We start from the raw sequence: 27,319 nt of genomic DNA on the forward strand, positions 1-27,319 counted from the left end.
ATTTTGTGGTCTTGAGAGGACTGTTTAGTGAAAATGCAGGGAAATATCAGTACCTACATATGTGATATATTGGGGTTGATTTACTAACCTTATAAACACACCACGAACATGTATACACCTCTGTAGTGTGTTCCCTCCCAGCATGATCTATGGGTGGAATCTAAACACCTTTGTAGTGTGTACACACCCAGCAGGTGTGTTGTGCAAAGCCAAGCATGAATTGCAAGGTGATGTTGTGTAAATTAGCTCTATGTTGTGTTGCTTGAGTTGATGAATGCAGGAATGTAAATGCATGAGCTAACCATTTTTGTCTAAACTGTGAAGCAGCATTATATATGCATCATGTGCATGATTTTTCCATATACGGCATTAGTGGAAATATGCTTTTAGAGACTTTTTGGTTGATAAATACGGTTTGCTGTGTGAAAATCACACGCACCTGGTGCGTGCGTGTTTTTAGGTTAGTAAATCACCCCCATTGTCTGTTGTTATATACACTGAGTGGCCAGATTATTATGACCACCCCATCAGTACTTCGTTGGGCCGCCTCGTGACTCCACGAGATGTTGAAAGGTGATGCAAGGAATCTGACACTGCACTGTTGCCCTTCTGTTGTCTTGTACCAGTCTTGCCACTCTCCGTTCTGCCCTAACATTGACTAGTCGATGACGGCCACAATTCGCACGTTCAGACCCAGATTTTCGGCTGACAGTCCAGTCTTTAAACACTTTAACAACAGCTGCTCTTGAACATTTAACGAATTCTGCTGTTCTGCTGTTACTCGCTCCATGGCTTGAGCGCCAACAATCATCCCACGTTCAAAGGCTGTTAAATAGCGTTGTTTACCCATATCTTAAAAAAAATCACTTCTACTGTCGTGGTAAACAACCTGCTTCCCTATTTATAATGGTCTGGCCCTCTAGCAACTTCAGCGCGAAATTATAGCTAATTATAGCTAATTTGCCTACAAACCTCAGGTGGTCATAATAATCTGGCCACTCAGTTTATTGTCTGATCATCATTTATAGGTTAATTTATAAAACATTTATAAAACCCAGCGTGTAGCTGGGCAGATGGAATTCACATGGCACTAACATTCCTAGATGGTGCTGAGGATTATAGGAAATATACTCCTCAGTGCCATCTAGAAGTGCTTGTCCCGTGTGTCAGCATCCACCCTGCAGGTGTTTTGTAAATGAACCTGTTACTTTAAAAACAAAACAGAAAATGTGGGCAAATTCAAACAGTTGACTTTTGAGTGAGTATGTGCTTTGCCTATGTAACATAGGCAAAGGCAAAGTAACAGATTCACGTAACTGCTGTGTTCTCCTTGTGCACATACTAAACTTCCCTTTACTTGCCCTATACTTTGGGGTCTATTCACAAAGCTGCCGAAGGATCTGGCCGTAGCTTCGGCCGATCCTTCGGCTTGTTTCGGCCCCAGGACCCCTTCGGTTCAGGAGAAACGGCCGAGCAGCTCAGTCGAGCGCTGAGCCGTGCTGAAAGCCGAAGCTGGCCGAGCGGCCGGCCATTGGCCGGCCGACAGTTCGGCTCACTTCACTTCTGATCGGTCATTCACTCGGCTGCCCTCGGCAGCTTTGTGAATAGACCCCTTTGTTTAGTTGCAGGGAGCAAAGGGAAATGGTACTTCTGGGTATGGGGAGCATGTGACTCACTCCTCTTGCTCCTCATGACAGCACAAATGGGGATGACTAGGAGCTTACCCTGGGCTTCCTTTCTTTGATTACATTGGGGAATGTGAGTATGTGTATGGGAGTAGTCATCATCATTGTACCAATATTTTGTTCTCCTCTTTCTTGTCCAGTCTTCTTCAGAGTAGTCCTATTGGTTTTAATTCATGGTTTTTATTTAGTGGAAACTGCGTAAATTCAAGAAAAATAACAGTATGTTGTAAGTTGAATAAAAAACCTTTTTAAGTGCTTGTCAATCCAAGTTTTGTTGAGGATGCCCATTTATTGTCAATGAGCATTCAATGCATATCCAGGGACCAAAAAAATGCATCTGCTATTTTTCTGTTCTTGTATACATTGCAGTGCACTGAGAGTGAGGTGCATGTGTTTTGTCCATGGAGGCACATTGGTACCACTGAGAATGGCAATGCATTGCAACATGTATACACCACACATTTCTGTTGGACAAGTGAGCATGTGACCTAAAGCTGTGAGCAGTTATAAGTAATATAAGATTAAAGGACATCTATGGTCAAAAACTAAATATTAATATTTTTTGTTTATTTCCCATATGTTATATCTCACCTTCAATAACCATATCAATCTATAAGTTTGCAAACTTACTTATTGAAGATACCCGTAAGATTTACTTCTTTAATGCAGTGGCACAATTTCACAGCCCTTGGAATATGCACAAATTCCACTCTAAGACTTCCGTCTGAACTCAGTATCTGAACTTCCCACAATGTAACATCATCATTGCTTGCTGGGGATATGTAGTATAGAGAAATTGAGATTGCATCACATCAGCAGGGAAAGAGACGCAAAGCACACTGGGAATCCAGGAAGTTGTTGAAAGTGATGGGCAGGTGGAAGGCAGGACTCGCCTCATAAAAGGGATTTTTTTTTATTGAGCTTTGATTGCTTTATGAAAAACAACTCTAGTATGTACTCCTTTTACAATGCTGATGTTATAAAAGGATAGAATATTCTGTGACTTTTAGAACTCCTTCAACCAGGAAGTCCGTGGTTTTAAAACCCTTCCTGTCCAGGCCATTTTTCAGCATTCAGCGCTGCAGTACTTTGACTGACATTTATTCGTCATGCAACGCTGTACTGAAATTAATTTTATACCATTTTTTTGGGACAGATAGAGCTTTCTTTTGGTGGTATTTAATCACCACTGGGGTTTTTTTATTTTTTACTATATTAAGGAAAAATTACTGAAAGTTTAAAAAAAAAACCTGTTTCACCTATATTAAATTATAAAACATTTACTATTACACAATTTTTTGGTAAAATATACGTCCGGCAAAAAGACACCAAACATGTCAGGCCTTAAAATTGCACGCGCGTGCGAAATCTCAACAACCTACAATACCCAAAATTGGCCGTAGATGACCCGTTAAAAGCTTTTACCACTCATCAGTTAAGTGTTATCAGTGATTGATGGCCCTAAAATGATTGTTCTCACTCCAATGTTCACAGTGATATGTAACATGTGTAGCACAATTGTCGTTTTACTTTTTTTATTTTATTTTTACACTTAATGTTATTACTGTCACATAGGGGGAATAACAATCCCCTTATATAATAGCAAAGGCACACTGACATTCCTCTTTTTGGAGACATTAGGGGTCTCTAAGACCCCTAATGTCACCTGGGGACCCCCAAAGAAGTTGATGAAGCAGAGATCTGCTTCATCAGCTTCTTCTCTATGGCTATAGCAGCCAGATGATTGACAGGTGAATGCGGAAGTGATGTATTACACATCACTTCCGCATTCACAGTACGGACTGATATCAGCAAGGAGGAAGATGCTGATCTCCCTCCCATCTTCCTCCTGACACCCTCCCGAGCCGGTCCTGGGCCACAGATGGGGTAGCGGATCCCGGGATTGAAAGCGAAGGTGCAGCGAGGGGGTGGTGGCGGCACTGCACGAGGGCGAGGGGGGCGAGCAGCCACAATATACAAGCGATCGGTGGCTATAGTACCGCTGATCGTTTGCATGTCAAACACCCGGTAACGGCTCTGCAAAACGGACAGGTTTTTTCTGTCCATGTGTGCGTGAGCAGAAAAAAAAGCCATCTATTTATGGCAACCCGCCAATGTGAGTTTGCCATCCGTCCATTTTTTTACAACGAGCGGACGGCAAGCGGTTAAAAGGGTCAACTTCCTTGCTCATAATTTTCTTAAACTATTTCTTTTGACATTAATTATAGCGTATACAATGTACCTTGTTCATTCTACTTACACTGGCTATGTGGCATAGTCCTCAGCAGTGGAAAGTGCATGCCTCAAGTTCATAGAATTGATTTACTAAACGCAAATAGGTTATTCACTTTGAAGAGGAATTTTCTCTTAATGAATGTGGTGGAACTTCACTTTGCAAAGCATACCCAATCACAAGCAGGGAAAAGAACATTATAATATTTTTGCTTGCACAAGATTGGATGATGGAAATCAGTAGAGCTTTACCTCATTTACTAAACTAATTCCCTTGGAAACTGCAGATTCCCTTGCAAAGTGAACAGCCAATCTGCCTTTAGTAAATCAACCCCCACAGGCCACCATCTCTGGTATGTAATGGTGGAGTTGTGGTGTTTTATTTTTTTACTTTTTTTGAGCATAGGTGATATAATGGAGTAACTTTTATAGAATGGCCTTTAGATGACATATGTTCCAAGGAAGAAAAATTACATCTCATTCAGTAATCTAATTTGTGTTATTAGTTTAATAATTATCAATAAAAAAAGGGAGTGATATTAAATTATATGTAATTTACTGAAATCGTTTATTAGAAAACCGTATGTTAAATGCCATTTGCAAATTGTAACAGAGTGAAAGAGGACACTCAAGTCAAATGCACAGTAGAAGGGGGTTCTTTTTTGCATAATTTGCTAGATTAGTCCAAATGAAGAAAGAGATTGAACCATATAATGTATAAAATCTTTGACAAACTGCAAAAATTGCTAGACTAGTCAGTTATGGTTTACTTCAAATACATCATATGCAGGGAGGGAATGATTTATTAATCATATATTTTAGCTCTTTCACGTTTATGATTCTCTTTTATGGTACTGTGCAATTAGAGGTTATGCTTTATTTCATTTTTAGTTACAAATTGTTTTTATTTTTAAATTCAACATTGCCAAATTGTAGAATTAAGATATTTACATTGTTTTTAATATGTATTAACACATTATAGTTTTTATTGAAAAGTTTATCAACTGGCATAAAATATACTTGCACATTTTTGTGAATTGTAACTTTTGTTATACCGTGCTGCTAATGAGTTAATGCATTGCATGTAAGTTTTTTTGATAATCTTTGTTTAAATTAGTATGTTCTTATACGACCTTCAGTTTTTCCATCTGCATATATCGAGGATTTTATTATATTTTAAATGATCTAAGCTGTTTACTTTGGAAAATCTGAATACACAAAAGACTGCATTTTTATTTCTTTGCATTTACCATTTTTTAATCATTAATTTACATTTTATAATCATAATCTTGAAACTGCAAATGAAATTGGCTCTGGAAAGATTAATTTGGTTCTGCTCACAGCTGCAAAGATTGTAGAAATAAATATCATCTTGTAATAATGTATTCTTGACAAAGGGCATAACAAAAGAATGATTTCCTCACAGAGACTGTGGGGATATTTATTTTGCATGCTGGGGGAGGGGATGTGGCCTATTGCTTGGGACCCTGACCTAGTTTTTTAGCTGCTTATTATTCAGCTATATGTTTGAGGAATTGGTGTAATTTAATTTGGCATATTCTTCTGCATGTCTGCACCTAGCAGTAGGTGCTCAGTAATATTAGCAGTGTCCCATGTTAAATTACGTTTTTTTAAGAAGGAAAAAAAAATCTGTTGCGCTCTTAAGTTAAAAAGAGCTGTTAATTGTTACCAGGGAGCTGCCTGATTGCAGATGGGATGTCTCGTCCAGAGCCTTGCCATATTTAGTAACCACTGTTGACATTTAGATTTAAATTGAATTTTCTTCTAATTAAACCCAAAGGGGGTTGATCTTTTCCAATGAACAGGTTAATAAAATTAGTCAGAAACTGTTAAATAGTAAGCTGAATTCTCTATGAAAGTTATTTATATGTATCGCTAGTACGTAAAAAATATACAATTAAAACATTTTAATGCCCATAGGGGCTTGTGACTTGGTGCCCGCTGACGTTCTTACAGTGAAGAACTATCTAAGAGCAGTGCTTTGTTTTTCTTTGTTATTTAATCTCACATTAATATGGTTGATGTGAACATGGAGCACATGTGCTCCATTTGATCTAGGAGAAATGAGGACTTCAAAGTCCTTGTGAGTCACCAGTTCTGTGCATCGGTAGTTGAACTTTTATATCAATCATGATTGAAATAGTTAGAACCATCTTTATTATAGACAGAGTTGCTTAGGCTGCAAATATGTTTGTAAGATGTAAAGTTAAAAAAAAAAGTGTAGTAAAATTCATTTTAGAATGAAAAATTGTTTTGAAAATTATTTTATTGTATGTATTAATACATACATTTTATTGTGTTAAATGGCTTCAGAGTGATAGTGGTCACCAAACTCTCCACCTGGGATAGAACAGAAACTTTGGAAGCTTCATAAATTTCTCTGAGGCTCAGTGATAGGTCAGTACTGTGAAACACAGTTACAAGGTATGTAGTCTAACCCAGAAAAAATAACTTACTACCCAGTATATTTATGGCTGAATATTTTTTTAGGTGTAGGCACGCTATACTGACTAATAACAACAAACAGTAGCATATAAGCAAGTATTGCAGAGCTGCCTACTGTATATACCCACTTCTATGACTGAATCCTTTATATTGCAAGATGGAAAAAAAAATATTTATTTACACTTTTACCCTATGATTCCATCTCCCATTTTCCCTGCCATACTTTAGATTACAGAGAGAATATTTGAAATAAATCTGAGCTAAGAGAAATATGTAAGCCGCTATTGCTGATCTCTGAAGATATTAGTTGACTATGCCTGGCTGCAATAACTACCGGCCAGAAAATAAAATAGGAGTGAAGCCATACTTTAAAGCCCAGCTCAAGGCAAGCGGCTAAATAAAGAGATTAAATACTTATAAGCTGCCTGCCATTGGATTTTAATTTCTGTCCATACACTTCTGAGATTTCCACAGCTCTGCCACACAGAACACCCCACTGGCAGGGCAGGATTTTTTTTTCTCTTCAACAGTTAGGTACAGGTCTTTAGCCTCTCCCAGCCTGTGACTGGACACTGAATAGAGAAGCTGATGATCTCATCTCTTTGGTTTTCTTCTCCTATTAGCATATTCCTTGTTAGCACATGAGCACTGGAGCACAGCAGTGGCAATGCTGTATGGGCCCTGCAGCAGCTGCCCTTGTGACATGCAGTGACACTCAGTAGGAGTATGAGAAATCCAAAGAAAGTCCCATGTAATCTGGAATGGTTGGGAGGTATGCTAAAAGGGAGGGGCAAGTGAAAGAAAAGGTAATAAGGTGAGCTGTTGGAGAAATTAAAGTTCAGTTGTTACATAGTTAGTCAGGTTGAAAAAAGACACATGTCCATCAAGTTCAACCTATAGAGATATGAAGAAGAAAAGCCTAAAGCGTTCTGCTTTGCCCACAATTACCCACTGTTGAGGAAGGCAAAAAAACCCTATAAAGCATGGTTCAATTTACTCCAACAAAAATAATTCCTTCCTGATCCCATAAGGCAATCGGATATTCCCTGGATCAACAATCTCTTATGCTTAATATACCTATAAGAACTCAATATCCTAGTAATATTCTGTGCATTTAGGAATACATCCAGATTTTTTTTTAAACAATTAACTGAGCTAGCTAGAACTAGCTCCTGGGGGAGTCTATTCCACATTTTCACAGCTCTAACTGTGAAGAATCCTTTCCGTATGCAAAGGTTAAACCTCTTTTCCTCCAGACGCAAAGAGTGCTCCCTTGTCCTAGGTTGAGGCGGGATAAGGCTTCATGAAGAGGGAAGTTTTCAGGGATCATCTATAGGCAACCACAATTGGAGATAGCTTACCAGATTGAAGTAATGAGTTTCTGAGGATGGGAGAGGCTCTGGAAAAGTGCTGGAGGCTTGGATGGAAGGAGGTGGCGAGGGAGCTAGAGAGCAGGAGGTCTAGAGGATAGTTTGGGTGATATTTTGAGACAAGGTTGGTGAGGTGGTTCGATCCAGAGTTGTGGATGGCTTCATGTGGTGTTCTGTCTAGGAAAATATTTTATGCCCATTGATTATTACCCATGCTATAAGCAACATGGAAAGCTCTGACTCTATGCAGCTTTTATGCATTTTTTTCTACACGTGTTGTTGATTTTTCAATACTAATTATTCGGCAATGGCAACTTAAATGAAAAACAAGTAAAGCAATTTATGTAGTCTATTAGTCTGCTTGATAACATTACAATGCTACTTCCTATGGGACCCCTTTCCTCTAAACCTTTAAACTTTTACATTTCTATTGCCAGAATTATCGTTATATAGATAAACCATGTATCAAATCATATTACTGCATTACATTTCCAGCAACATAATCTAACAGCACAAAACATAGAGAGAAATATTCTGTAGTAGTATTTGAGCAAGCAATTAGGGCTAAGTATGTTATTTGTAAACTGTTCACTCTTTAATAAACATGAAATTAATCATTGAACAGTATTTAAAATTCTTTTTGGACACGTCATTAAAAATTAATAAAGGCTTAACTAATTAGAATATCAAAGAGAAGATATAATCTTATGCTACATTCAAAGCACACACCGGCAGTTTGATTCACAGATGTCCTTTGTAATCAAAGGTATTTGTAGATCTTACATCTTTCATACAACAAACATTACTTATAATATAGAACAGAAGCCTGTTAAAAAAAAAAAGAGCGAAAAAAATCTAACACATTCTTCAGTGCACATGCAGAGTATGATAAATTGTATATGTCTTCCAAGCATTTCAGACTCATTAAATACACATCATTATGCTGATATTATTTCTACAGTATTCTAAGAATAGTAAATTAGTGGGTTTGTGTGACCATTGCATGAGAAGCTGTGTCAATAGGAACTGGAAAAAGCATTATAAAATAAAATAGGGGAATGATAAAAAGACTGCTTATTTGATTAGGAAACTGCAGCAGTTGTTTAGAATTGATTGTATGTCCCCCAAGATGAATTAGAACATAGAATACTGCAGTAGAAAAGTGGTTTAGGTGTCATGGTAATTGTATGACTATTTTTATCTCTCCGTTGTAAACCATGGCTTACACTGGCTGGAATGACATTGAACTGTTTTCCTCTATGATGATTTACAGCTGGGATAGTGCATTTGTAAGACCAGATGTCACATTTTATGTATTGGAAAGTGTCAGTTCTGATGACTTATGTCTAAAGATCCCATGCCTGAATCAATAGAATGCAGTCATTTCCATTTCTTCGAAGACTGTTTCCGACATAATACGCACCATATTTCAGTCATTTTAATGATACTGTGAAACAGTGTATTTAATAAAAACAGTAAAAAAAATGTTGTTTCTTTATGTTCTGTATTATGTCTCCCCTTGAATAAAGCTATAGTTTCCAAACACTCAAAGTATATAATACACATAACATACAACCATATAAAAATATATACAACTGATATTTTGTGCATTTCTTTCCTTTCATATTGCCATATTGTAATACTTGCATTTAGGATCCCAGTGGAATATGGATTGAATAATCCAGCATTGTTTGCTGTTTTCAAGAGATATTATTTGATATCTTTTTTTCTCTGTATGTATGCTTTGAGTTTGCTGTTGTTGTAAGAGAAAAGGGTATAGAGGTTAAACATCTACTCTGAGAAATATAGGCTTCACTAGAGTAGCATAGTGCTACATAAATACAGGCATTCCACTGATTCATAAACCGCTGTGGACTGATCAAAGAAAATAGATTGTGGTTATTGCTTTCAGTATTAAACTAAATAAACCACAATGTTCTTACCTGAAAACACTTTTGTGCCCAGAGTTTATTTTCCAGCTCTTTCTCTCTTCAGTACACTAAATAGTGACCCTTTTTCAAATTCAAATTTGCATTTAAATAGAAATCCTTCAATCACCTCAGATTGAAAATATGCAAGATTGTTTCTATTTAATATCTAATAATATTTTTATTTTATTTTTTTAGATAGTAAACAGGGAACTTTACCCTTTTATTGTTATTTTATATTTTCAGAGCAATAAGGAAAAAAGATGCTCAGTATAGTAACGCATATATACAGGCCAGGTAGGGTTCAGTTGCAGAATACAAAGCAATAAAGAGGACTGAGAAATGGTAAACCCATTTATTTCTCATTTAGGGCTAGTTCACACAAGAAGTGTGTGCATCTGCGCAGCTGCAATGCATTGCGTTTTGCCGTGATTTTACTGCAATTGATATGTTTTTGTTTTTTGGGGGTTTTTGTTTTGCTTTAAATGGGATCTCAGGTGCATTTGTTCCAGTTTATTTGCTTGCATTTCTGATGCATTTTGATGTGTGTTCCGGTGCAATCGGATGCAGCTAAAATAGAGCAAGCAGTATTTTTTTCTGACTGCATCGGAACAGACTGCACTGGCGTGCATAGAGCCCCAGAAATCCCATAGGAAAGCATTGTGATGTATTTTGGCTGCAGCAGCCAAACTGAACGAACTGAATCACAACTGCATCTGTGTGAACTAGCCCTTAACCTTCCTGGCGGTATTCCCGAGTCTGGCTCGGGGTGAATTTTCAATGCTAGGAGCGGTAACCCCGAGCCAGACTCGGGCTGCAGAGAAAAAGTGACACTCACCTTGTCCCTGCGATCCCACGGCGTCCTTGCTGTATGCGGCTCGAAAATGAAACGAAAAGCCAGCATCTGACTTTTAGTTTCGTTTTCTCGCGTCACAGCAGGCGGGAAATTCAAAAGTGAAAAGTTGCAATATACACAGAATACACACAATACAATGTAATATGCTTTGATTACACTTATGTATCATACTATTTCACTTCAATTTTGTCCCTAGAGCTTTGTCCAGTGCCCTGCCTGACACTACAGTAGAGTTATTCCTAGGATTTACTAAGAACTACAGGCCTACAATGTAAAACAACATATTTGCTTGAAAAACAATGTACCGCTTTTGGTACCTAAAATCCTGAATAATCATACCGCCAGGGAGGTTAAAGAAAGGCAAAACATTCTGGTCAGATTGGGCTGCCAAACTTGGTTTCATTTGGAAGAATTTTGGCAACAGATGTGGGCGGTAGTGCTGTGCCTAAGCTATGTGGTGTTCCACTTTTAAAGAAAAGGATTCATGAATTTCCTATTAGAGGGTTTAGTTTAACCTTCTGATCTTCTTGGTTTGGGGCAGCTTAAAAATACACTATGCAATTTCTTTTTTTTTTTACTATTGTCAAGTGAAGATGTAATGCATATATTGATAGGCTATCCCTTTATAAATTAGGGCTTGTGATTGCCTTCTTCATCCATAGCTGCTCTCCTTTATATACACAAACTGCATTAATAGCAACACTGTATTTGGTACACAGTTTTGTAGATTTTGTCTTTATTTTTTAGTTGGCAGTGTAGTCAGCATTGCGCAGCATAGTAAAATGTATTGTTTTCAAGCTGGCAGTAAGGGATAGGAATGTTAAAGGGCAATCTGTGCACAGCACTGCCAAGCAGGAAGCACAACCTGCTTATGTAATTGAACAAATGGGGTTGTGAGTAGTTACAATCTATACAAAAAAAACAGGATTTCAAAACATTGCTCACATTGACAAATCTTTTATATTAAGATCACATTCCTATATGTAGCTAAAATTCTTTAAGATAGATTCCCTTTAAAGTAAACATGTTATCAAAGCTACTAAGCAGTTTGTTAACAAGTTGTGTTTACATGATTAGGCTGTTAAGTTAAACAAGAACATTATTAATCAACATGCTCCCAAAATGACCAAAAGCTGTAATATAACCAAGTTTATTGTATAAAAAAATATTTTCTATGAGATAAATGCCTATAGGATTATTTATGGTACGGAATAGTTAAATGGTTATGTGCAAAGTAAGCTTAGAAGCTAATAATTTTCCTCATTTAACTGAAGCTTATTCGGTCTCGAGACTAATATGTATGCTACCATTGATTACCTCCCATTCTAAAAATAATCCCCTGAGGTACTGGCCCAGAGTAAGGGTGAGGATTAGAAGATGTGACTTTACTTTGACTTTACTTATGACATGCTTGCCTTGGGTCTGCCCCATGACTTAGAAAGTTTTAAAGCAAAAGATAGCCAGGAAACTAGCATTTCAGTAGTAACAGCCTCCATATTTTTCTTGGTGCAGGCTTCTTCCCAGTTAAAATTAAAATGAATCTGTTTGGTTTTACTACATTTTGCACATGGTCAGTGCACTTTATGCTACTTTATTAAAGTTCAGCTCCAGGCAGTTAATCAAAATAATTATTTAATCCAACTAAGCATTCTTTTAAATTAGTGTTTTAAAAACTGATAGTAAAAAAACATGAATATGCCTTTTTATTAGCTTCTGTCAATACCCTGCACAGTAGGATTGAAAGAGAGAAAGTGGCAGCACTGGGAACCAGTTCCCATGATTTAATTACACAGTGCTGTCAATCTAACACTGAGATCTTGCTTAATGGAGGAGATAACTTTATGAACATGCTAATACTCCTTTGCTTGTCAATTAGCATGCTGAGGGTGGCTTTGTGACCAAGTCATATTGCTTTACTACAAAGGATCAAAGTGAGGTCACTAACCTGCATATGCTCCCCGAGAGGGGTGCCTATGTTAAAAGACAGACTTAGAAAATCTTTTGTTGTATACATATATACAGTATATAAATTTGTACCCAGCTATCTTCATGACGCTTTGCTTTAAATAAGGCATCATTTGTATATTGTGTTTAAATACTTTGACTGCCATCTACATGAGCACATACTTAGCCAGCCATTGTGGTCACATTCAGGCTATCAGATCCCATCTACATAGAACTAAACCAGGAATAAAAACTCATCTCCCATTATACAATGTTACTCTGATTTTATATTAACTATATATCACACCAATTTACAATATATGTAAATTGGTGTGATGTCATATAGAGGTGGGATTTGATGAACATAAGTATTTAACCTCCCTGGTGGTATGATTATGTCAGGAATTTTGTAAAAAAAAAGTACTAACTCTTTTTGAGTTTTGACATTGTGATGCAAGGACAACTTTGGTGCCACTCGTGGTTAGTTGTATTTGCTGTTTTAAAGCTGAAAATACCTACTAAATAATAATGTATTTATTACAGGTATAGCACCAACAATTTACTCAGCACTTTACATAGTTGCACATTCACATCAGTCCCTACCTTCAAGGAGCTTACAATCTAAAGGTCCCTATCTCATATGCATACATACAGGGCCTACTTAGAGAGGAGCCAATTAACCTACCAGCATGTCTTTGGGGTGTGGGAGAAAACTCACGCAAGCACAGGGAGAACATGAAAACTCCTTGCAGTTAGTGACCTGGCCGGGATTTGAACCAGGGACCCCCAGTGCTGCAAGGCAGAAGCGCTAACCACTATGTCACTGTGCTGTGTTCTTAAGTTATTTCAAGAATAAGTAATGACTTGCAGAGATATGTTAGAATACCATATTTTAAACCTATTTAAAAAGGTTTTCAGCTTGGTTTTGCAAGGTTTTCTCAAGGCCCAACTCTAGCCATGTGAACAGCAAGGAAATTGGTTCGAACTTCTGTTACACCCTGCCACAGTCCTACAACCAGTGTCCTCACCAGGGCAGAAAATAACGCTGACCAACAAGAGAAAACTGCTCCAATCTTCCACTACCAGCTATTGTATTCAAGCACCCGTAGGAGCACAGCTACTTGAATATCTAAACTGCAGTCAATGTTCAACCTATAATTCTCCCCCTGGTGCCTTAAAATTTTTAACCAAAGTTTGTTGAGCCAAGTGGGGCTAACAGGGTCACCCACAGCTAGAATTCTTTCTTATTCACAGGAATCCATTAAAATTCAAGCCATGTGTGGTTAGCTTTACAGAAAATCTGCCCAAAAGGAAGAGACAGCAACAAAAACCTGACAAAGATTGTAGTCTATCACTTCTCTAAAGTTCACTAAAGTTCTCACTTCAACTAAAATGTAAAATGTTTTGGCTGGAGTTTGTCTTTAAATTAGCCTGAGAGTAAATATTTCAGGTGCTGGATTAGCATGTTAGCTGCTCTCCCATTACAAAAAAAAAGGTCAGCATGTTAATTGAGTATATTTGACAGTAATCAGTTAAATGTCATTACTAAGCTGAGCTGACAAGACACAGTTGTTTCATGACATATCCTCACCTGGTAGGTATCAGTATACAAGAAACACAGTTATGATTAATATACAGAGAAAGCTTGACAAGACCAGTGTTTCATAAAAACTACAAACTCTTGTCTTTAAAATCTACGACTGGAATGATTTATTGCTGCTTGCCATTTTAATTCCACCTGCAGATGTCTTTTGTAAAGTAATTATACAGTGATTCATAAAAGAAAAATGTCACATATATTTAAAATGGCTAGTCCAAATAGCTGTTCTATTTCTTGCTGGTATTTTGTAGCAGTATTGCACTTTAACTTAAATTAATGTTAATCTTTTTCAATTGCAAACATACTGATGGAATAGAACCCAGGTCTTTCATACAATATGAAGAAGGTTTCATAAATCTCAAAAATAGTTATGATTTTGCTTCGGATCACTAGTACTTGTTGGCGTTTTCACTCTTGGTTTGTTCAATAGCTCTTAGGATGTTAATAAGTTGTAAGTGTTGTAAATAAGTTGTTAATAAGTTGTAAATCAGCAAAAACAACAATTTTATGGAAATTACACCAAGAAAAGGGACAATCTGAGTTGAGAAAGAGGGACACCTTCAATGTATTTATGCAATAAACACACCCTTGCCGCATCCCCAGTTATGTGGACCATTAAGATTTCATATGTCAAAAATGATGGGTTCAACCCAGAATTGATTTTTATTTCACCATTACTTTCTGTTAATACTGGGTTTTTAAAATAGCAAACTAGATAAGAGATACGATAAAGGTTTTAGCCCAAAATAACACTTTTGGTAGTTAAATAGAACCTTTTCCTAGATACATCAGACCATAAAAAGGGTCAACTGAGTCAGAGAGAGGGACAGAGGGATTTAATTCCACATGAGGGACAATTGGGAGGTGTGCTGTAGAATATGTAAGATACTCCAAGAATAGAGACTATTTTGTTGAATAGTCTTACAAATTAATGTAAAAGAAACGGGCACACCATGTAGAGCTTGGACCAAAAGCAAGGAACATATTTCCATATTTACTGTGCATTTCCCCCACCGTGGTAAAGTAACCCTAGAGACACTCATAAATTGAGGTATAATAAAGGGAAGGGCGCTCAGATGCAACTGCATATGAGCATGGCTTCAAAATGTGTGAACAGTGTTGTCATCCTAGGCTTCCCCTCCCTTGATTTGGACAGTAGGATGTGACACCATTTGAGTCAAGACCCCCTCACATTTGGTACAGACTTGATTGGCAGTTGAAAATGTGAAAGTGGTCTCAGAAAAATAATTGGTTGATTTTTTTTTTTTAGTAGTGTAAAAAAGACATGATGTTGCTCTGTGAACATTGGATATATATTCTTAAAGATTTCTCAAGGCAACACCACAATTTTAGTTTGCTCATCTTATAATCAGTCCCCTATTCCAAACTGCTAGATTTAGGATAGTGTCTGATGAGATACTGCACACATTTGTTTTAATTATTTTTAAAAAGGCTCATTTGTGTGGAAAAGGTGACATTTTCTGTAGTCAGCAACACTCTATGCTCATATTGCATACTTGCAACAGCTATAAACCACCATTCACATTTAAATTTATTTCCATAGAACAGCTTCTTTAAAAGTAAAAAAAAACACAGATTATGGTTAGCATCATGAGACTATATAGCCCAAGGAAGACCTACATTTTTTTTATCTCTTCAATGTAGAACACAACAAAGCCTGCTAGGCATAAACAGCATAAAAATACACCAGCTTCTCCAACATACAGTAAACCCTTGCCAGTGATGTGATCTTTATAGTGATAGTCTAGTTAAATGTATAAAAGAGCATAGATTGTGTGGAGCCTCACGATTTCATTGATTTACACTGGAAAATCCATTAGCACTATCTAAATCATAGATATATACATGGACACAGGAAGCCTTCTGGGATATTTGTTGAAGAATGTGTAAAGAGTGAGAGAACCGCAAATAGATATGTATGGGATATTTTGGCATTTCTCTTGTGTCACATGTGAACCAAGGGCCACTGTTATGTTTATTAAATAACTGGTTTATTATTGTTTTGCACCTTACTGTAAACATGTGCTATATCCCATTGAGTATTTGCTGAAGCTTGAAAGTTGAAAATGTATATGCATAACCAGATCTTCGAAATGAAACCAGGAGAAACAAAACATTTTTGGAGACCTAAAGTGAATGTCCACCTTAAACTGTTAACTCCTAATAACATCGGAAAACAGGCAGGAAATTATGTTCTTCATTACAAGTGCTTGGAAAACCAAGTGTGCGCTACAAGAGTGATCCAAGAGAAAATGGTTTGAGTGCTTTGGCTAGGATCTTAGCTGAAGGTATCAACAGCGAGGTGCCCGAATGCCACAATAGACAAACAAGTAACTTGAACATTAGGAGGAGTTTTTTTTCAAATGTTTTGCAAGTAGTTTATAATTTCAAATTAAGTATTTTAAAGTGTAAATCAAAGAACCAGTATTTTATACTGGTTATTTAGCCCATTTGGTGAATACATACAGCATGTGTACATTTTAGCTAGAGTTTTCATTGTTAATACCACCATAAGGATTAAGATACGTCTGGCATCACAGTTCACAGCCTATGGCTGCTCGTACTACTTGAACTATGTAGCAGATGTGTGTCTTATTTTAAGACAACATGATTGTCCCTGTATAACCATTAATTTGAAATTATTTACAAACTTGTAGTAGAAGAGGAAAAATAAAGACCAGATGTCTCTGATTATTCTGGGTTATGCTACATTTGCACTGTTACTGAATAAATGTGATTGTATGTACTAGTTAAAATATGAAAATTGCAAATGTCAACATTAAAAAGTTCAGTACATGTAGAGTAATTACGAACATCTTTCGTGTGCAGTATTACAACATTTGTTCTTTTAATCTTAAAGCTTTTCTTCCCTTTGTTACAAGTGGTCACATAAAATAATCCTATATTAGTTCATATGTTTCCTAGTAGAATAACCTATTTGTACTTAATTGTTTAGTTTCTTTATGTATTATTGATGAGCTCAGATGAACACTGATTTCTCTTGAGGCTACTTGATAAATCTGTTGAATAATCCTGTCAAAGACACTGAATTACACAGTAAAGCAGAATACAGTCTGCTACTTTTACAGTAAAACCTACCTAAATATTTCCAGGGGGTTGTAAGTTTACCAGAAACAATATTACCAGCACGATTCCCCCGCTCTTCAAGTCAATGGGTTGGGTTTGCTAACATGCAATTTGGACAATGTCAAAGAATAAAGCATAGAACTAGAACTCTATGCAGCTCCTATACAGTTTTCTGCAAAAGCATCAGAGATTTAAATAAAAGGCACTGAAATGACTTCCATTCCACTGCTGTTTGCTTAGCAATGGCAGTTTGTATTTAAAAAAGGAACACAGTAACAGTTTCAGCGCATGCCTCAGGTTTACAATTAAAGATCAGTTAGTATGAGCAACAATGTGATACAACATGCAGTTTTGCTACAGGTTTCAATTATTTGCAGAGAAACATGTGTGGTATGTAGTGTGCCTTGACAGAAACATAAAGGGAATGCCCTGTTTTTTGGGACATATTTGAGAAGTAATTCTACAGCTCCAAGGTCTTTCTAGGACTAGAGTTGTTGTTCCAGAATTCACATTCAGGTGTTGGTAAAAATATGGTATTGCACCTCTACTATATAATCACAATCAGGAGGATTTATCAGAACCGGAGCAGGCAAAATCTGGAGCAGTTTCCTATGGCAACCAATCAGCCCCTCTCATTTTCAAATCTTAACTGAACAAACAAGAGAGAAGCTGATTGGTTTCCATCGGCAACTGCTCCAGTTTCTATCTGCTCCAGTTTTGATAAAATCGCCCCAATGGTTTTCTAGAAGGACTAATGTATCTGTATAGCCGGACTTTAGTCTACCAATCACTGTAATTCCCCCTGGTATTCCCCCACTAGGGGACATGGAAAGGAAGAAGAGGGCTCTGCCCTGGTAACCGCCAAAGCACCAACAATCTCTGGAAAAAATATCTTTGGTCTTTCACCCTTTAGTTGCCACTGAGCCCCTTTAAACAGACTCTGTTTACATGTGTAAAGCTGTCTGTTGGCTTTACATTGGAAGTAATTCTGAGTTGCCAGTGTAGTGCCCCCCGCCCGACACCCCGCCTTGCTTCAGATCAGCATCACAGGCACCTGTGGGAAGTGGGAAAGGAGACTGGTGAACATCCGTTAACCGATCTCCTCCCTGCTGAATGGGTATCTATTCACTTGCCGTAACCTCATCTTTTATATTATATAAAAAATTGGGTATTATATTGTGTTTGAGTATAAGATAAAAATTTAACTGCAACAATTTTATTCTACTGGGTCTTTGCTTTCAGTATATACAGTATATACTGTTTTGGGGGTTTTAAGTAATTTTTAGGCATAAATGTAACGTGTGCAAAGACCGCAAAAAACTCCTTGTATCAAAATCATGCTTTTTGGAGGGTGGGGGGGCCTTCATGGTTTCTTGCACCAGGGTCTTGAGGTTTATAGTTATGCCTCTGGACTGGCATAGATTTCAGTAGGAGGAGTGCTGCTTATGTACTGCAAAAGGTTTTTGTTGGGGGGCGTGGGTATGTGACAGGTGTTTTTTTACTTGTTCTGCTGTTTTTGTTATTATTGTTAAATGTTTATTAACATATTTTATATTCTGTAATTAAATTAAAAAACTTATAAGAAATATTTATCAGTTTACTAACTGAAATAACATACTCAATAAAATAGTTTGATTTCCAATTAATATCAGACACATAAGACAACTCCTTATTACCCCTTTTTTTGGCGGTATACAGTATATTTAGTATAGGTACCCAGAGATGAATAAATATTTTCTAGTAATTTCTTTTGTATTTACAATACATGGTAAATTTTAGTAGTGGTAATTTGTAATAAATACCATACACATTAGTATTTCCTATTATAAATAGAACACTAGTGATGGAAAAGCAATACTGAGCATGAGCTACATTGTAAATGATGGTGCATTGTTTATCTATATACATTGGTGGGGCATGGTGGGGGAAGATGTAGCCACATATGATCTTACATCCGTGTAAGAAACATAAAGAATTATATGCATATATCACAATATGCATCCTGTGCATATCATTCATTGCTAGACCAGTCCACAACATTGCTTTTGTATTTAGTTTGGTGATACTGGAATGTCCCTGCTGGTATTGCTGGTATTAACACTCTCCTGTTTAATTTAGACTGTTCTCCTTGCAAGGGAATGTTGCATGGTGCATGGCTGACAATTTTACAGTATCTTAGTTGGTTCTGTCTATCTTGTCATACATCATTTCCCAGCTGAATATCTACTATGGCTAATTTTAAAGTGTATCTATACCCAAAACGTTTTTATATATATTTTGGATACTATGGGGAAAGGTTAGACCCTTCAAAAAGAGTTTTTACTTCTGCATGTGTTGCTGTTAGAAGGGTCTTCCCCTCACTTCCTGTCCTAGAGGCAACCTTTTTAGCGGGTTAAAAGTAAAGCAATATAAAAAAAATAGGTGATAGATATACTTTAAGATTACTTTTTTTTTTAATACAAGCTTTATTTTTTCCAGTCTCTGAATGCTGAAGAACTTGCAAAGCTGTTATATAATCCATGGTAACAAAATTAGTAACTAGGTCTGGTCATATGTATAAGTTGTACTTTTTACCTAAAAGAATGTAATTCAGAGACTTTATTATGTTGATCAGGACACAGAATAATTGTGGATGCATGACTGCTATGTGCACTGGATAAAATTGGCACTCCCTTATTATAAGTAATGATATCTATTAGATAATTTTACTTAATATTCATTGTTGAATTTGCCTAACTAAGCATTTTTTTTTTCCATTTAAAATTTTGTTTTATTGAGCAAAGTAAACAAAGAAAGTACATACAATGTGATCAAACATATCACATCCCAAAAGAAAGAAAAAAACGACAAATAAACAACATATCACTTTGCATCTTCAAGTGAGCAACCTCCTAACTATGAGGTTGTTTGGTTAGGTCACTAGACATTGCAGGCAGATTCTCACAATTGGCAATTCCAGCGTAATCTAGTCTCATTGCTATGCAATAATAACATCTGGCATATCACACAGGACATTCAGGAGGATATGTAGTAGACATGTGCGATTCGTTTCGCTCCGAATCGAAATTCGGACGAATTTTCGTAAATTCGAACATTCGGATGTATCCGAATTCCGAATTACAGACATAACGAATGCAAACGAATCCGAATTTCCATTTCTGAAATTTGGTAGCGTTCGCACGAACGTTCGGTTCGTTTTCTGTTCGTATTCGTTTCTTATTCGTTTCTTATTCGTTTCGTTCGTTGGAGCAAAGTGACATTAGAGAAGGAGAAAAATATTTTTTCCCCCTCAAATGTCACTTTTGCTGCAAACGAACGAAACGAATAAGAAACGAATAAGAACAGAAAACAACGGGAAGCCGTCCGGGCCCGGACTCTTACCAGGCTTGGTTTTGGAAATGGCCAGAGCCAACTCCTCTTCCCCAATGGGCTTTTCAAGAGAGACAAGATGGACAACAGAAGCCTAACTAAGCATTTATGATTTTTTAAACCAAAGTCTTTGAGATTAGTTTTTTAATTTTATTATCTGTACTTCTGGATTTAAGCATTCTGTTATACCATCTGTACTGCACATTGCCCTTTAGAACAGCCATGCAACTCATAGGGGGTGATGTAGACAAAAAGCTGTTCACTTTGCATGGGAATTTGTACTTTGCAGGGAAGTTTCCTTAGCTTGGTGAATGTGGGCAAATTTTACTTTGCAAAGAATACCCAATCATGTGCAAGGAAAGTTAAAAAAACAGTATTTTGCTTTCACATACTCACGTCCCCTGCAAAGTGCAAATGCCATCACAAAGTGAATAGCCTATTTGCCTTTAGTAAATGAACCCCAGATAAACAAAAAGACAATCTTTCTCTGATAGTTCAAAGGCATAAAAAGGCAATCAAGAAAAGGTTTGAAAAGCAATGTGCCTAAATTTGCAGGAGACATGCACAAAAGAAGACCAAATTAAATCTTATAAAGGTGAAAATCTACTAAAAAAGTTTATTGTTTTCTCTATTATAGAAACATTTTGTTTAATATATTCAGTTTACAATCATTGTAAAGTGCTAAGGCTCAAATGACATCTCACACATCCAATATAACAGAACATTGTTTTTTCACATTCCAGTTCTGTTTGCAATTTAGTAAAATGTAATTTACTATAGTTTATGATGTGTGAAATGCATTAACTTCAAAAAGTGCGTGTTTATTTATTTTTTTCATTTAATTTACATTTGAGTAAGTGCAAGCTCTTTCATGGATCCCATAAATCCCAATATATGTTGAATTTATTATAAACTTTCTATTCATACCCATGACATTTTGTTACTATTCTGGCGAAGTTCGCAAAAAATGATAGATATTTATATATAATTACTTGCAATGGGTTTCTGTGTTCTTATTGGTGCCCAGGATCAATGCATTTAAATACAGTGGGGTTGTATATTAAAACTACAGCAATGAAAATAGAAGCAAACATTTAGCAGTTTTCCCATAGCATCCAAACATTGCTTGCTTAATTTGAAAGATGAGACCTTGATGGCTGTTGGGAGCAATCACTTCACTTTTACCAACCAAAACCTCCCTCTATGCATAGGGCAACATTTGACTATAACACCCACACAATGAAGGTATCATTTTTGTTGTAAGTGGAGCTAAGTCCCTGCAACATTCAGGAGCATTCCTTATTCCTCCTTGATTAATCTATAAATGTCACAACTATAAGTGAAATTTAGAACTACTTTGACATGATCCTGGCTTTCAGTAGTGACAACAATGTTAATGATAAGGCTATTGTGATACATATACTTCTGTTTTGATATCTGTTTGAACCTGTTTTGTGCATGTTGTAATTATAGCTGTATTATGAGGAATTTCATACTTACCATATACACCCTTTGTGCATCTTTCTAATATCTCCTGACATTTAAAGATATTTTCTTTAAAATATTTTAGTGGATTGTCTTGTCACAACTCCGTTTTCTCTATGTGGCTGCGAAAAACAGATCACTTATTGTCAAACAATTTGCATAAATGGAAGAATCGCACAGAGCTTAAACTTTCTTTTTTCTAATTATTAAATCATTAGCAGCAATGGCAAATGAGACAAGCAAATTAAATAGGTTTGATTGCAGTCGTTAGGCTAAAGTAGAGTTAAAATAAATGCTTACTTGGCCTCTTTAACTACATTCACCCAGCATCCATCAGGGATTTCTTAATCTTCTATTGATAATGAACAGGAAAAGGGATCTCTGCTGATAGCTCCTGGCAGGTGAGATGGCAAATAATACTTAAGCAGATGGAAACATTAAAATAAGTGGTATAATCAATGCTAGTATGATCGCACTACCTCAGGCAGAACATTTTCTATAAAGATGTCACCACTTCAAGCATCAGTTTTTCAATTTTGTTGCTGGTGTGCATGAAAAACACAATAGGCCTGTGCATTTTCCCAGGCTTTCTGTTACAATAGTGACTAAGCATGTTGAAGGAGAGAAGAGCTCTATTTCATGTTTGTCACTTCTCTAGCAAATCTGTGATTTGTTTCGCTGAACAAAGGCAAAGAAGAGACTTGACAGATATCCACTGGGGATGCAATTGAGACCACTAAGCCTTGTTTCTGTGTGAATGAAGGTTGACTGGGGATGGATATGGCACAGAATTATTAGAACATGTGTGTGCATCTCCTCCTATTGTACATGACGTTGTACACAATGGCACTTGAGTCGACAGAATGTATGAGGAATATGTTGCCTTTTTTTAAAGTTTTTAGTAAAACAGAAAAACATACTTGCTTCAGCCATGATGAGGAGGTCCCACTCTCTTTTGTGTTTCTTCATTGTTCATTTTATAGCTTCCAACAGCTGTCTAAAGAAAAGTGTATGCCAAGTATGAATCATGTTGGAATTACATTGGACCAAGACTTTAAAAGTGTTAGTCCAAGGCAAATTTCTGAAAGTTATTTATTTGTTACATTTATTTATGTAAACTCCTGCTTCTTTTAACAAAACTGGGGGTCAAGCTACCGTCTGGGCCTCCAAGGGCACAGTACAAGTATAAATTTCCATCTCAGGCTACTGTATGTGTTCTTCTTCTTATTATTTTTTTCATTTGAATTCTCTTGATTAGCCTTTAGCCTGCTTGTTAGGTCTATGGAAATTTAAAATGGCATACCCCAAGTTATTGAAAAGTAGCCGTTTTATGCTTTTGTATGAATGAGGTGGACCTGTTCATCTTTTACACAAGGTCCTTGTGACTTTCAGTTACACCTTTGGTCAGTTCACCTCTTTTCAGTTTTGTAATTTGTACATGACCACATTGCAAGGAAGGTTGATGTCACACGCCATGTTTTTTACAGCAAGCTCCATTCCCTGTTTGACTATTCATATAAGACAAAGACTGTTCCATAGATGAATAGCATGGCTCTCTAAATAAATGTCCTCTCCCTTCACTGTAATCTTGCGTGACACTCCTATTTATTTGATTTACAAATTAGTATTAGGAAATACATTGTTTTAATAAGATAAGACAGTAGAATACATCATTATGCATTTTGTAACTAATCTACTCTTTGCCTTCTCCCATGAGAAACTATGCAATTTATTTAGCACTTCATTAGGCCCAGCAGCAATATCTATACATGGTATACACACACTGATCCATTTTGTTTGGTAACAGATTGTGGATGAAAGGAAACCATTCATTTATTGCTTGCTTGGTATAATTACTACTGCACTAATTACTGCAAATCACTGACATGCCAGTTCAATGAGTGTCACAAAAGAATGCAAAAAACCCCAAAGAATAGTACTTTTTTAGCTACTGTCTTTTTATGAAATGTAAGGAGTATTTTGTTGGGCTATTGGAGATTGAGAAAAAATAAAAGTTTAATTGCTAAACATTTTACTATTGTTTTACATTGCAGTTTGACGGTGATAACATGTACATGAGTATGTCAGAGCCAAACCAGGACTACATGCCAGCAAGCCAGGTGGGTTAATTAATCTTCTATGCCTTGTTTCAAATTGTAATTAAACAAATTCAAAGAGCTGCATTGCAAATGAGTGGCACTATCCATAACTGCCGCAATCAGGAATTATCATAATTTATCAACAAAGCATTTAAGCCTTTTTGCCACTTAATGAGATAGGGCTGATAGAGAAGAAAAAAACAGGGGGCTGGTGTTTCCTGTAAAATATTACCTTGTTGCCTCTCTAGCATGTAAGCAGCTGTTTTGTCAGCGTGATCCTCCTTAAACAGTTGTTTTTACCTTTAGGGATAAACTCTATACAGGTGCTGCTTATTTGGATTTGTAACTGCTGATGAGTTAATAATTTTAAGCTGCTTGTGTCACAGAATGTTTTAATTAGAAGGAAGAAACAAGCTGGGATCTAGTGCACTTTTTATGTTTAGCGTTTTTATCTAGAATTTATCGGCATGAAAACAGAACAGCAGGATGCAGGTTACAAATTGCACATTACGAAACTAATACTATTTAAGGAGGACTGTATTATAAGATCAGCAAAAGCTTTATAATGAAAGGGGTGGTAGGGATGCTCACAAATGGAATAATAGAAAACTGATTATGTATTTGTACATTAGGCTGACAATATTGGTCATTGGAACATCTGTGTCACGCTCTCGGATCAAGCATGGCAACCAGTAGCTGAAACAGCAGGCAAGGTTCAGTTCACCAGCAGGCAGTAGCAGTATTGGAGCAAGCAGAAGCATTGTCAGTGATCAAGCAAAAGTCAGGTTTATGATATCAGGTTTAAAGTGGAGAGCAATATGAAAGGTCAGAAATTCGGCAGCCAAGGGTCAGTACACGAGTAGAGGTAGTAAAGATGCAGTGTAGCAGTAACAATAGGAAGCAAGATACTGGCACAACCACAATAATCCAGCAAACAGAAAGTGCAAAAAAAATGGCTTAAATATGAAGTTCAAAGGAGGAGCAAGGGGTTCAGAGTTCAGCAGAAGACTGAGTATCACTGAAGATTGAGCAAGAGATCAGGCAAGAAGCTATCCAGAGTTTCAGGTGGCTCAGCAGGAGGAGATAATGCCCAACACAGCAAAAACCCAGGGTTTTCATCCGAATCCTTATAGTACCTCAGGCCTTCCTGGACATCTTAGGGTCTGGTTTTTAAGAAAAACTCTATTAAAAAATTATCTTGTCAACCTAGAAGCATAAACATTTTATTCAGTTTCCTAAGAATGTTTTTCCTCTATCTTCCATATTTTTTCCATATCTGTTTAATTGAACCAGATACTGTAACTTGTTTCTGAAAGTCCTAGAGAATTTTCTCAACCACAAATTCCTATTTACCATGTACATCAACAGGTGGAGGGGGTTAAAGAACTCTCCCAGAAAAAAATATTTTCATTAAAAAAGATTTGAGTAATGAGACATGAAAAAAGGGTCTTCATACTGCCAGAAAGTGTAATGTGACTAGATTGATTTGAGCTAGAATTTGAAGAGGCCCCAATACTTTTGGCCCAGTTTGGAAGTTGGAACGTACGTTTTTATTTTTGGTAAAAAGCCAGACCTTGTCACCTACATGGAGGGGTTGGAAGAACTCTCCCAGAAAAACGATTTGCATACAAAAATTTAAGTAATAAGACATGAAAAACAGGGTAAATCTTCATAGTATCAGGATTTTTTGGGTGGAACATGACTGGATTTATTTGAGCTAAAATTTAAAAAGGTCCCAAAACTTTTAGATCAACTTAGAAGATGCAACATGCATCCTTAGATCTTTTGTTGTAGATAGCCAGACCTTGTCACCTATATGAAAGGTAGGAAGTGCTCTGTGATGTCTGTCAGCAGCCTTTTTTGCAATAAACGGGGTTGATTTACTAAAGGTAAACATGCTGTTCACTTTGCAAGGGAATTTACACTTTGCAGGGGAAGTTTCTCTTAGCTTGGTGAGGTGTAGTTCTGTTGACTTCCGTCATCCAATTATGTGCAAGCATAAATACTGTGTTTTTATTTTTCTTTCACATGATTGGGTATTCTTTGCAAAGTGAAATGTCACCACATTCACCAAGCTAAGGAAAACTTCCACTGCAATATGCAAGTGGCCTAGGGAGTGGCCTATTTGCATTTAGTAAATCAACCCCAATGTCTCAATGCATTTCTCCTAATTCTCCCATAAGGCAATAATCTGTTGGTTACAGCAGGACCTGGAGTTGAGATAGGGAGGTTTGGGATGAAAACTGGATGATAAATGTTTTTTAGTCTTTGTGGCTCCAAAATGCCCAGCGAGTTTAGAGTCTAAAAACCAGCCTGATGTCTTCTACACAAGCAGATTTGGGTACATAGAAATTATTGAATTAAGCCCAAAAGCCATTCTTAAAGGTAAAGTTAATCTCCTTAGGAGTTGTTGAGGAGTGGGTCATTATTGTAGCCATCTTTAAAAGAGAACTATGGGGTAAGTGTTTTTCCCTATAGTTCTCCTAAGGGTCACATGAGGGCATATACTAACCTCCTCCTGTGACCCAAAACTCAGTATATCGCAAGCTACAGCTCGCAGTATATTGAGACTGCCGCAGCCGGGACGGATCCCGACAATTCTGTCAAGATCCACCCAGCTGCGTGAATAACAGCTGGCTCTGCCTATCTAGAGGAAGGGCCAGCTGTACCCACCCCATCCCCCGTCCATTCCTCCACTCAGATATGGAGGATCGGAGTGGGGAGGGGGGAATCCCTACAGGGAGCGGTGACTGACAGTCACCGCTCTCTGCAGGGATAGATCGAGAAGTGAGCGAGCGATGGTATGTGTTCGCTCACTTCCCGATGTATTGAGCCGACATGTTACAGTTTCTTTGTCACACTTCGGCTCGAACTATGAGGATTAGTGATTTCCACTCACCTCATAGTTCTCCTTTTAAGTAGAGTTAGGAATGCTTTGGAATTTTGACTAGGAAGTCTTTTTGAGGCACGATGGTACAGTCAAAGTTGCGTTTCTGGATGGACTCAGACAAAGTCCACAATAAGACACATGTCACACCATTCCTTGACCCAGAACAATGCAGGGTCCTTTCCAACAGATGTCTCCATTCAGAAAAGGCTTTCTTAATTGCCAACATTTTTTCATTGCCAATATCATTATTACTATGAGCAGAAAACATTAAACATCTGCAGAGCAGC

At 37.0% G+C, this 27,319-nt stretch overlaps 1 protein-coding gene across 1 annotated transcript in view; it reads left to right on the forward strand.

Moving 5' to 3' along the window:
• The window catches only part of TOX (thymocyte selection associated high mobility group box), a 214,255-nt gene that overhangs the window by 94,315 nt on the left and 92,621 nt on the right, over positions 1-27,319 (forward strand). Inside the window, exon 2 of the mRNA XM_018564196.1 lies at positions 24,098-24,163. Coding sequence (XP_018419698.1) covers positions 24,098-24,163 — 66 coding nt within the window. The remainder of the gene's footprint in view (positions 1-24,097; positions 24,164-27,319) is intronic.

Source organism: Nanorana parkeri, unplaced genomic scaffold (genome assembly GCF_000935625.1).
Source record: "Nanorana parkeri isolate BGI_ZX_2015 unplaced genomic scaffold, ASM93562v1 scaffold732, whole genome shotgun sequence".
Lineage (NCBI taxonomy): Eukaryota > Metazoa > Chordata > Amphibia > Anura > Dicroglossidae > Nanorana > Nanorana parkeri.